This window comes from Microtus ochrogaster, linkage group LG1 (genome assembly GCF_000317375.1).
Source record: "Microtus ochrogaster isolate Prairie Vole_2 linkage group LG1, MicOch1.0, whole genome shotgun sequence".
NCBI classification, from domain to species: domain Eukaryota; kingdom Metazoa; phylum Chordata; class Mammalia; order Rodentia; family Cricetidae; genus Microtus; species Microtus ochrogaster.
The window spans coordinates 85,080-98,584 of NC_022027.1; the positions used below are offsets into that span (position 1 = coordinate 85,080).

Genomic DNA, 13,505 nt, shown 5'->3' on the forward strand with positions numbered 1-13,505 from the left:
TACAGGTGACAAGAACATTGTAGAGTGGGCATGAGCTGTGGGGCTGATGGCTCACAGAATAGGCATGCTATAGTAGCCAAGGAGATAAGTACAAAATGAGGAGAAAGCATTTGAATTATTTTACAAATTTTCTTCAGTAAACTTACAAGGCTGTAGTAGTGAAACAAACAGGTGACTTTAAAATATGTAAACACATATAACACATGTACACAATGTGTGCACATACAGCAAACACATACTAATGTGCTTGGATGGAAGCAGAAGGACGAATAAAATAATATCAAATGTTACCATTTGAGCTATTTTTGTCTTTTTTCTCTATGCAGGCTTAAATGGTAATTTTAGATATGGCTCACAGATTCCATGGAGAGCCCCACAAAACACTGCCGAGAAAGATTTCAAAAGCAGAAAAAAAAAATCGGGAAGAAAATCACATCCATAAACATTTCAAGAAGAAAATAAAATAGCAAGGCATCGATACAGCCAAGAGGGAAGGACTCTAAAATGGGAACTGAGAGACTGAAGGAAGAATGGAGGAGGGCACTGGAGGACGCAGAGTGCTCCCACGGTCCAGGATCAGCAGAACTAGTACTGTTTAAATGGCAATGTTACTGAAACTGACTGACGGGTTGAAGCAACTCTGATGAAAACTTGATGCCAAAACTAGGGGAAAATGCTCCAATTAGCATACAAGGATGGGTAATTCCAAATAGCTCACACGATACTGAGCAAAAGAAGAAATACTAAAGATAAACAAGACCTACTCAAACTGTTCGGCAGAACTATAGATTAACGAAATCAGCACAGCACTGGCACCAAAATAGAGAGTGGAACAGTGAAAGGGAATTGAAGGCCTGAAAATAAATCCATACAGTGACAAGAAGTTTCTTTCCAATAAAGATATCAAAAAGTACACATTACAGAAAAATCAGCCTTTTCGAACCTTGTGCTGAGAAAAACAGAACAAGAACGAGGCTAGGTCCCTTCTCTAGCCCTGTACAAAGTTATCCAAATGGAACAATAAGCTTAATGTAAGACCTAATGCTTCAAACCTGTCATGGGAAAACATTTCAAGACAGATTCTTGACAACTGCATGAAATAGAAGTGCTTCTGTTCAGCAAAGAAAGCAATCAACAGGGAGATAAGATAGCTGACAGAATGAGAGAAAGTCCTGGATAAATATCTATTTAATACGGGATTAAAATCTAGAATATATAAAGAATCCAACAAATTAACCCTCAAAAATAAACAAACAGATGAATCAAACAGAAAAGAAAGAGGTACTCATGTTTAAAATATTTTTAAAGGTAGATATAGAGTCCATTTCAGTCAAAACAACTATAATCCATGACTTAAACAACCAACGCTGGTAAGAATATGAAGAACGAACATTTATTCCTTGATGGTGGGAATTATGATATTTGCAGTCAATGTATGAAGATAGTAATGAAAATTTCTCAAGAAGTTGAAGCCAGCACAACTCTTCTGGTATATGCCCCAAGTACTCTGTATCTAAATACCACAGAGATGCATGCATGATATCCACATACTACAGGGATACATGAGCAACACATTCAATTATGGAACTAATCATCATAGTTAGGACATGAAACCAAATTAAATGCCAATCAACAGATGAACATTAAAAGAATATGTAGTACCTAAACACAATGAGGGTCACTGAGACACAGAAAACAGGATTATATTATGATCAGGAAAATGTGTAAAATTGTATCTCATTATGTTAAACAATATAAGCCAGACCCAGCAAGAAAAAATAGCAATTGTCCCCTTAAATATTGTATAGATATTGATGGAGTATTATATGATAGATTAGATAGATGATAGATAGATGTCTTATAGATAATAGATTGGTGTTGGCAGACAGAAAGATAGATAATGATACAGATAAATAGATTAAAATTATAAATACACAGATAAATGGGTAAAGGTGATATAGAGAAGGATGACTACCAGGAGGAGGGAAGGGGAAAGGAAGGTTATAATGTGTGATTATTTAACAATGTACAAAGACTTACATGTATGGAAACATGAAAACAAAAGACATCATTTTGTCCATTATTTTTCAATGAAAACTGATGCAGCAGAATGGAAAACAGAACATTATTTTAACTGCTCGTATTGCTATAGCTGTTTCAGAACTTCCAAGAGGACAGGATTCCAAAGTGACAGGGCAGAGTGACTTTAGGCACGTCTTCATGGGCTACAACAAACTCTCTCTAATAGTTAACCAGTTCAATGTTCTAATTTAAGTCTTTTGTTCGAGGCTTGCCTGAAAAAAAAATAAACAACAAACAAGCAATGTGTGGATTGAGACTGTAGATCGATGGGAGAACGTTGCCTAGGTTTTTCATGGCCCTGTGTTCAATCTCTGCCTTCATACACAAAGCATGTTATTTTTCTTTTATAGAGGAAGAGTCTTTCGTGACTGATGAGCTTGATTTTCTTATACACCATGTTATATGATTCAGGACTAAGAACAACATTATCTGCTGGGGCCTGGGTAGAGATTATGCCCTGAGCACCCATAAAACACAATTTCTGCCACTATTAAAAAGATGGAGAACGCAGATGAAACATAAACATTCGACAAGCTTTTAATGTTAATCTCTAAAACACAGTACTCTATATCACATTACCCTGAATTTATTGAAACTCATCTTAAAAAATTGAATTTTTTATTATTGGTTTTTGAAAAATAAGCAATATGAATACTGCTTGGCTAAATCCTCCTTGCTCTGTTCTGTGATAAACCATGAAAGATAATAAATATTTATTAATTTCAATGACAAGAAATACATTTAGTCCTAGAAAATCAATAAAAGTAACCCTTAGTAATTTCCTTAATATATCCAAGGTCATAAAAAATTAGTTCTAATAATTCATTTAAGCAATATAGTTTGAGTTGGAGACAAAAGTCACATGCTCCCAGACTGGAGGGATACTTGGCTGGAAGCCACCAGTTTTAGATGATATTTGTGTCTGTTACAGATATAATACTAGAGGAAAGAGGCCATGGCTTACTCATCAGTATTACATTTTGTGGGGAGTGTGTTTTTGGCTATTTTAAGAAATTTGCTGATGAACATAGAACAGTACAGTTTCATGTGCTTGTATTGTTTGGGATATAAATAATCCAATATTTTGAACCTAAAATTTTCACAAGTAGAACAGTAAAAATGTATGGAAAAAAGTTACTTTGAAATTATACGTATTCTTCAACACACAATAAGAGCAAAGGTGATAGAAAGAAACATTGTAAATACAATTTCATGAATTTCTTACAGAACAATATGTTAATATATCATGAGATTACATAAACTAATAAATCTTTTATGCCCACAATCACAAGTAGCAATGCTAGAGTAAGGAGAATAAAAAATAGACAGGAACTGAGCTCATCTGCAGTACAACACAGTGCTCATGCTCTATCCCTGTTGCTCAAGCCTTAGACCTTACCTGTACAGCCTTGCATGTCTAAGTCAGGCTGCTGTGCATAGCATACATCCTAACTGCAAACGACAAGGGGGGATGCTCCTTCAAGAGCACAGCTTTTCTCCAAAAGCACTTTCAGGCTGTCTGAGTTTATTTATATATAGACCACACCAAGCTGTTTCTGTATAGATCAAAACAAAGTGGGGAGGAAGCCACTGAACCTCTGATGGTAATCGATTGTTGGAAAGTTTGTTAAGACAACTTTCAAGTCAGTTGCTCTGAAACATGAAGTCACATTAAAATTCCTTAAGATATAAATAAAAAAGAACAAATGGAAGCCAATACAAAATGATCTAACTGACAAACTATGTGGTGAATTCCTTCAAGTTAGAATTTTTCACATACTGTAAAATGATTCTTATGGACTGAAAGAGATATACTTACTTTTAATGCACGTATTCTGTGATGATGTAGCTTAAGCCTCCAAAGAAGGCTCCTAGCTGTGCTGTTTATGAGAATGTAATGCAAATACTTGTTTTAAATTAATAATGACTCTTTTTTCTATGTCTTTGTTGTTGTAATGAAAACAATTAAAATTTCCTGATTATGAACCAAGCTTTTTGATAATAAACTATTGCTTTCTGACAGCCTTCCCTGTGTGGTCATGGGAACTGCAGACTGAGCTACTCTTTACTGAGAGCTGCCTAAGGTTATAACCATTCAGTGAATTGGTTGTCCTACATGGGCCCAGTGTGTTGAGTATACACAATGAAGTTTAAAAACCATACACTAATAGTCATCACTGCTAACACATGGAAAAAAAATGTACCTCGCTTTTTGTCCTCGAATCTGGAATCTTGGAAGCAATAGTCCTGGGTGGATGCAATGTCTGTGATGGATTTGATGGGAAGAGACTGAGAGGAGGAGGCTGATCACGGAAAACGGACGTCAAACAGAGTTGTACGGTCTCTTTCATTGCTTTCATCTGTGATTCCTGAGAGCAAAGGGAAATTAATATTTTTACCTATGGCTCTTGTTACCATTTCCCACATTGGTCTTATAATACACTCCCCCCATACAAATAGCGACAGGTTTTCAAATGAAATTTCTTGTTCTGCTTCAATATGATGCCTACAGTAGCTTCTCTACTTGAACACCTTGTGCCCAGCTGGTGGTAGAGGTAAGACTGTGGAACCTAGGTGAGGGAATGGAACACTGGGTGACAGGCCTTAAGTTAAAATAGCATGAGCATCTTTCTGACCTTGTTTTTGATCTCTGATTTCTCTCTTGCTCTCTCTCCTTTTCCATCCTTTTACTTCTTCCCACTTTCTTCATCTCTTTCTGCTACCTGATTTAGTGAGATTTGATCAAGCATCCCAAGCTACTGCCACTGGATCTGAGAGCCATTCCCACTACCATAGGATGACCCAGGAGTGTCTCAGGCATTGTCATGAACTATGAATGTGGTCCAATACATTGGTATTCATGGTGTCATTTCATATTGTCAACAATTTGGATACCCATGGAATCCTTCAAACCAATAACTAGACTATGTCCTTCCATCTTTAAGAGGCTTTTCACCAGGTATTTGTTTGCATTGTTGAGAAAAATAACTAAGGCAGAAAATTGATTCCAAGATATGGGTCTCTTGCTGCTGTAGACCTGATCATGTTGTCTGTAAGTCTTTGGCTTACAAGAGGATATGGAACAGTTGGAAATGTCAGGTAAGACATTCTAAGAAACTGGAAGCAGTATTTGGTAGGTGATTCTGGTGGGGATACAGAGGATCAGTAGGCCACAGAGGGTGAGAAGGATTGTATCAGACATTGATTAAGAGGTTACATATCCTACATCCTGGCAAATTCTCTGACAATGAAATGAGCAAAGTGATGAATTAAAAAGCAGTGGACTGACTGGTTTGATGGAGAACATTTCAAGAGAGCATAACAATCATGCTGCAGGATGTTGTTCATTGTGCTTAGTGAGGTTTATAATAGGTCTTCAAAGCAGAAACTGGAGCAGAAGGATATGACATATAAGTAGTTCACAGAGAAGACACATCTGAGTGCAGATAAAGTGGGTGGTATGGAACAGATACCAATAAACTGTAGCTGATACCAATATTGGTACAGTTAAGGTGTGATTGCACACTCTACATGAGGACAATAGGAAGGGACATTTATGCTAAACCCTCACTCACAGAAGATTCTAGGGAGAACAGTATAAAACCATTTGAAAAGAGAGTGTCCCACACAGGGGATTTCCATGGCATCTTTTTAAGGCTGGAGAGATGGCTCAGCAGTTAGGAATATACACTGTTCCTGTCCAGGACTGGAGCTTGGTTCCTAGCATCAGCACATCCAACTCTGTCTTCTGTCACACTGTGCTTATATATAAAATACCCTGACCCACCACACCTACACTCATAATTTAAAAGAAAAATCAATCTTAAAATGAAAGATGGCCACTAGCTTTGGACTTTTGAACAGTGTTAGGCATATTAAAGATTATGTGGTTTTTGACATGGGACTGACCTAATTATCAGTATGAGATGGGTATAAATGTAGAGGTGAAAATCTATAATGGAAGGTTTCAATACTGAGAATCCACAGAAAGCAACATTATTTACTGTTTGCATGATTCTTTTCCTTTTGTTCTGTTCACACCATAAATCTAACAGATTAGGTACATAAATCTCTAAGTCAGAGCAATAACTCAACTCAGATGCTAAAACTAATGAACAGCCATGAAGTGGTGGTTTTAAATGCTCTGATATATTGTGAAAGACAATGCACATATATTGAATTTTGCTTTAAATTCAGTGTCACATGAGGCCCTGACCTCATCAGGAAATCTCCAGGTTAATTTAATCAACTCTCTTTCTTTAACCATTAAACGGGTGTACAGAGCCATTTGTATTCTGCTTCAGGCTGTTCTTAACATCTTCCTTCCTGTGTTTCCTTCTTGGGACTGTAACCTGTACCAGGACCTCCTGTCATACGTTTCAGTACAGTTCTTGGTTGACAGTCTAGATAGATACTACCAGGGACCATGGTGTGAGAATTGTCACCAGAATCAGTGTCTTGTTTTCCTACCACCCCAAGAGCATGCTTCCAACTGAACAAGTCTGTTTCTGATGCTGCCAATGCTGTATTCACACAGGCCCAGGGTCAGAATCAGTCACCATTATTCTTCTAGGGCTGTCTATACTGGAACTTCGGCCGACTATTTCCTTTGAAGCTCACTACAACCAGACATTCTTTATTGACGTATGAGACAACATGTATAGCATGCTTTCCTCTGGATCTGAAGAACTAATCTTTTCTCAGTTAACTCTTGATTTACCCTTTCCCTCCTAGCCCCAAACTATACTTCCCATTTGTTTTTCCCTCCACCCTTGAAGTGGTAAATTCTGTAGTTAAAATGCCCCCATTTTTCAGTATACCCCAGTTGTAGCTCAATTAATAATAGCTTTCTGGAAGCTCAGAATTGATTCAAAGATCTTGAGATTCTTTTGATTATTTTGGTATAATAAACTCATACTTCATTCATTAGAAATAACATTAAGCGCAAAGTTGGGATGTGAAGACATTCTCATAGCATTTACATGATAGTTAAGATTATTTGAACATGAGACAAAATATATCTAAAAGGAGAACATGCACGAAGTATAAAAAAGTCTCATATAGAAACAATAGAGAGAGGTGAAGGACATTTACTTTAAACTGTAGTTCTTTCCATTATAGATTGAGATAACCTTTCCACCTGAATTTAGAGCTAGTTTGTAAATTTCATATACATCTTGCTTGATATTTGTTAAAATCAATGTCTAATAATGTAAAAAGATTTTTTTATAGTTCTATGTACCAAAAAAGAAGTGACAGAATTATGAAGTTTAAAGACAAACTGCTTGTCATAGAAAAGCAATCTTATCTCACTTACTAATAATACTAACAGATAAACTTTCTGGGTATTTTCTACATGGCAGGCAGGATTCCTGTCAGACTAGTTATGTATATAAAAATTCAGTCTTCCCTCAGCTCTCAGTGGTACGGCTATGAATTGTAGCACCAGGGAGATTTCAACATGGCCTGCCAACAAAAGTCATCAACTAAATACAGGAGGAGAGTTCCTAGAGACTCTCTGGCCACAGCTCTCAGACTAGAGTATGCTGTGGCAGGCTATGGGCTCACTGCACAGTGGTGCACATAAAAGAGATGGATAGTGAAACAACTCTGTGCTAGGCCGAGTTCTGTCCCTGGGCCATTTTCAACCAGTAGAGTGCGCTGTGGCTCTGGAATTTGGTGTTATCCACAAATACTTGCAATGCAAGATTAATTCTCTATTATTCTATTGTCTTGGGGCCAGAAAGTATTATTTTCTGATTGGTCCATTATATTTGATATCAGAACAAAGACCATGTCTCATACATTTTTTTTTAATTCCTGTAATGTCCAACATAATAACATCTCACAATAGCTATTTTAAAATCCAATAACCATTATCAGTTAAGTAATTATATCATGTCAGATCAGGAAGACTATTTTATTTTATTTTCTATTTTTTCCGTTTATTTATTTATTAAAGATTTCTGTCTCTTCCCCGCCACCGCCTCCCATTTCCCTCCCCCTCCCCCAATCAAGTTCCCCTCCCTTGTCAGCCCATAGAGCTATCAGGGTTCCCTGCCCTGTGGGAAGTCCAAGGACCACCCACCTCCATCCAGGTCTAGCAAGGTGAGCATCCAAACTGCCTAGGCTCCCACAAAGCCAGTACAAACAATTCAATGGCCAGAAATGATAGTCTTAGAAGTTGGGAGATTGCCTCAGGACCTTGAAGACTCAATGTCTTCTTAGGATATAATACATTTTTCAAAGACAGTGGCAGCAAAGACAGAATAATTTTTTTTCAATGTGAGCTAGGAAAACTTAAGATTGTATGTTCCTCTTGGCTTTCTAATTCCATTAAATCTACAAAAATCCCACGTCCTTTGTAAAAATTGACAGAGCAGTAGTTGGAAGAGATGAGTTGAATATGCCTGGAAAAACCTTGAAGTTAATTTTTTTTATAAAACTAATTTTTGGTAAGATAAATTATGCCTGCTCTACCCCAAAGAATAGAAGTCAGGCTGCCCTTAACTATTAAATGTTAATAACTTGGATAAATTAATAAATGGTAATTCCAAAGGACTAAGGTGGGTGAGATATCTACTTACTTCTCTGAATATTTAATTTGTCTCAGGCCTCCAAATCTTACAAAGGAACATCATTAACATTCAGGATACGTTCTTCCTAATTTCTCTGTTATGACACAGTCTACATACTCTGAATGTCAGCTGTGAAGATGTTTGGATCATAACAGAACAAAGATATATGCCTATGAGAAACATAGTCACACTCCTAAGCAGCAAAATTTTAGCCTGGTCTTAAACTTACCATACAGTGCAAAGTGTACAGCACAGTATCAAAGCATCCATACAGTGTAGGGTTTCCTACAATGTGGAACCTGAAGATCTTCAAAGGGAACCAATCCCACATGGTCTCTCTCCTACCTGATCCACAGTGAAATGCCCACAGTTCAATTCTGGTAATAAAGGGGCAGCCTCCTTTTCTTTTTTTCTTTTCTTTCTTTCTTTCTTTTTCTTTTTTTTTTTTTTACAGATTCTCTGAGTGCATATAGGGAATTGAAAAAAAGTTCACAAATGCATTGGTGTCCCTGTTCAATATTATCCATAAAATTATTACTAATTGTAGAAAGTTCTTTTCAGAAGGCATAACACTTTAGGTTTAGCCAAGATAACTTTGAGAATTATAAGGATATATAGAAAAAAATATTATGAACAAGGTTAGCAGCAGTCTGAATTGAATATGGAAAGATGTCTTCATAACTACTTAACACATCTTTATGGTGCATAAATTACAGAGAGATAGACAAATATTTGTAATACAAATAAATACGGAGGCAGCATGTACCCAATGTCTACATATATATTGCATGCTTAACATACATGCGATATTTATGTACTAGCACAGACTATTACATTGCATCCATTTAGTGAGTGGAGGGTGAAACACATACATGCAAGCGTTTTTCATGATCATCTACACTATATTTCTCAGAAAACAATTAAATTCTTAATTTTAATATTTGTTCTTTCACTTATTCTACCTCCATAAAAACTTCAAATAGTTTTTCATTTGTTTGAACAATTATTATTTATAGACAAAATGTATTTTATTTGTGATTTTTATGTTTGGAATGGTATTCCAAAGTATGACTATACAATATATATGAAGTCCTATATTTTCGATTATTGACACATGTAATATCCTTGTGCCAATTTCCAAGCTCTCAAACATGAGGACGAGTGCCAAGGCACAGGCATTTAAGACACACTTTTAACAACTCATGGTTACTTCCATTTTCTTTGTTTCTTCCAGAGTTATCAGAGAACAGCATGGTTTCTACATTAAGTATGTCTATCCACGGTGTTATGAAATAAATGTGCCAGTAAGATAAACAAATAATGGAATAACAAACCCACAGAGTTCACTCAATTGACTCTAGCAGAAAAAAAAAATGATAACAAGGAAGCCATCACACTAGGATTGCTCTGGACGACCGCACGCAGCAGCAAGCACACACTGTGTGGCTGAAAGCCCAGTCGTGATGGCTCCTGGATGGCAACTTACCCTGTCAAGAGATGCTTTCTCAAGCTCATTTTTGGCGACAGCTAACTTCTTTTCCAGTTCGGTGAGCTGTTGGGCCTGTAACAGAGAGGGAAGGCAGCACATTTGAGAAAACACTATACTCGACATATTTGTTCTTCATGGAAAAAGAATGTATGCCTGTTAGTTGATTTAAATTTCAGATGAAAGGCACAAAGTTACAGAGCCATTTGATATGTGTGCAGAGAATGGTATGTGTCTCATGGGTCGAAACACCTGGTAAAGCCTAACTCAATCTTTGTTATATTTGTTAGTTCTCTTATCAGAGATGCTTCTAGTTCTCGGGGACTGAATTCTATCTGCACAACTTCTTGTCTTGATGTCTGACTGTCCATTTGAGTTTTAACTTTTTATTTGGTGATAGAACAATTGAGACTATAATAAGGCTTGAAGTGCTCTTTTTTCCCCCCTCTCTCTCTTTATAATTATAAATACCAGTGTGAAGACACCATCACAAGATAACCAGGACAGGAAATATATTCCCCAAACACTGAATCAAGGAGAACCTGAAAACGGTAGTCTAGCCTTGAGGGCTGTGTGGACATGGTTTACATGAGCTGCCTAGTCTGCAAAATTTTGTTGTGCTATTCCAATGAGATTAAAGTAGCAACACTTGATCTTTTACCTCATGTCTCTGTAACCTAGCAAGCCTCTTCATTTCTTCAAATGTCACAACAGGGCTCTTCAGGGAAAGTAACAGTGACTTCATATTTGAAAGATGTATTTTCACAGAAACACCAAGCTAACAGTCATAACATATATGCAGAGGACTGGGGAGTGGGGGTGGAAGTGTGTGTGTTTCTGACTTTTTTGCCTGATCTGTGAGCTGTTTCCTTCTTTTTGGGTTGCCTTGTCCAGCCTGGATATGAGGGCTTTTGCCTTTGCTTATTGTATCTTGTTTTGTTGTGTTTGGTTGTTTTCTCTTGGAAGCCTGATCTTTTCTGAAGGCAAAATGAAGAGGAGGGAGAATGGATCTGGAAGAGAGAAGAGGTAGTGACGGGGAGCAGAGAAGAGAGGAGGGGGGAGAAACTGTAGTCATTATGTATTGTAGGAGTGAAGAGTCTATTTTCAATAAAAAGAAAAAACAAAAATGCACATTCTAATCTTGCCTTAGCTATGTGATCTTGAACAAAATAGTTGATGCTTCAAGCAAAAGGCAACAACAGGTTTCTGTCATAAACCATCACTTAATGAGGAACATGGTTCTTGGAGAAGTTCATTACTAATAAACACATACTAGTTACACGACTTCAGTTTATAATTCTCTGAGTGTATTCCTTCAGTTTATGTTGATTTATATTAATAGCAAGAAAAATTAAATGTATTTATTACAGTGGGTGTTAGTAATGCTGCCCTCTTATTCCTTATCAGGAATAATTCAATCATGTCTCAATATAAACAACAGTGACCTTGCAACGTATTTGAAAATGAATTGTGTGTACTGATTACATAATGAAGAAAAAATAAAGTCAAAGACAAAATGCTTCCCTATCTGTACATGTATATTATGATTTAGTGACAGATGTTACTAAGAAAATAAGGTTAAAAGAGAAATATGGAATGCAGAAATCTGCATTAATCTCTTCTTTTAATGGCTTAAGTCTCTGGACTGGAGAAACAGCTTGGTGGTGAAGACCTAGTATTCTTTCATAGGACTGAAGTTATGTTGTGAGGTTGTTCACAACATCCCATACTTCTAGCTCCAGGGGAACACAATACTTGCTTCTTGCCTACATGGGAACCCACATTTGCTTGCATATACTCATGTACAGATACATACACATGCAGAGAATTTAAGAAAACAATTAAAATCTTTAAAAAAAATTGAGAAAGCCATTCATGCTTTTGTCTCTGTGTCTTATGTTTCTTCCTATCAAGAGAGTGTTTATATTCTTGATTCTGATGAGATCTTGCAGTTCTAACTCCTTCCGTGGTCATTGAAATACAGAAAAGCACTTGAGAGAGACACAGCAAAATAAGCATTGGGGTGGAGCGCCTCTCGTTATGCCCTCATGGAGAATCCAAACTGAGATAAAAACTGAGCAAAAACAGGCCAGTGGAAATATAGCTACACATGTACCCAACCAACATCGCTGGCCTCCTTCCAAACTACAGGTGCTTGTAATCTGTCCATGAATGGCTGGTACTTTCTACCTTAGGGTGTAGGTGGTGTCTCAGTACAGCCTATTGTTATAAACGAGAATCATCAAGATGAATCTTCTGATGGGCAGAAACCTGGCTATAAAAGAGGCAAATCATGAACGGGAAGCGTAAGACTTCCAATGCAAAAAAATAAAAACTAAATCTGTTTACATAAAACACAATCAGTCAAGAGACGAGTAGGAGGGACAGATGTAGTAGTGCTTTATCTGTATCTGTCACACAGTTATGTACTTTTAGAGCAGTAGGAAACAGGAATGCGCAACTTGCAGGTTTGCAGGACTGCATTTGAATGCAATGCCCTCCAGTCATCTGAATAGGTGTTATTATGTCCACTCCATGCAGACATCCCTTTTTCTCCACCTGAGAGGAAATGCCAGCAATTGTAAATCATTGTCCAGCCTTGTCATCCTCACAACACAGGGACAACAGATCTGAGATGGAGGAAGGCAAATGCTTGATCAGTGGACATGGGGAAAAGAATCTGATGATTAGTTTTAGTTCATTGAGCAATGTATTTAATCCCTATAAGTTCAAGTTTTTTTTTCTATATACAATAAAAGTATCTGTAAAATAATGGAAGAAATAAAAGCAACACAAAGTAACATACTGATACTTAATGAGAAAGGCACTTTGTTGCCCTCCATTTATACATCATGAAGGAGGAGTCAATATATTCTAGTATGCTTATTTCTGGACAAGGAAAATGAATTCCAATAAGAGAGAGAGAGAGAGAGAGAGAGAGAGAGAGAGAGAGAGAGAGAGAGAGAGAGAGACAGAGAATAGAGGTAGTTGTGAAGATGAGATGGGGGCAAGGGAGGAGCTGGAGAAGTGAGAAAAAAGAATTACACAGAATGTGAAGACACACTTTTTTTCCTGTATGAGCTCAAATAAAGAAAGAGAAGGAAGCAACAGTTTGGGAGCTGAAGTTGGTATCATTCCTTAATTCACTTTCTAAAACCATCCCTTCCAATCCCCCAGAACGCTGAAGTTCCAGCTGACAGTATCCCTGAGAACGAGACCTTTACCCTAGAATTCTCATTGCTGCACTTCTTTTCTTCTTCATTTTTGTTTCTTCTTCTTCTTCTTCTTCTTCTTCTTCTTCTTCTTCTTCTTCTTCTTCTTCTTCTTCTTCTTCTTCTTCTTCTTCTTCTTCTTCTTCT

The 13,505-nt window shown here is 37.1% G+C and overlaps 1 protein-coding gene across 2 annotated transcripts in view; it reads right to left on the reverse strand.

The window, feature by feature from the left end:
* LOC101994209 (leucine zipper protein 2) overlaps positions 1-13,505 on the reverse strand; it is a 388,597-nt gene that overhangs the window by 41,620 nt on the left and 333,472 nt on the right. The window contains exons 8-10 of one of the 2 annotated variants that reach the window (XM_026785121.1): positions 10,147-10,221; positions 4,287-4,451; positions 2,209-2,294 (exon numbers count right to left, since the gene is read on the reverse strand). In XM_026785121.1, coding sequence (XP_026640922.1) covers positions 2,271-2,294; positions 4,287-4,451; positions 10,147-10,221 — 264 coding nt within the window. In that variant the 3' untranslated portion in view covers positions 2,209-2,270. Of the gene's footprint in view, positions 1-2,208; positions 2,295-4,286; positions 4,452-10,146; positions 10,222-13,505 lie in introns of those variants that run through there. The other variant, XM_005358954.3, reaches the window with a different exon arrangement.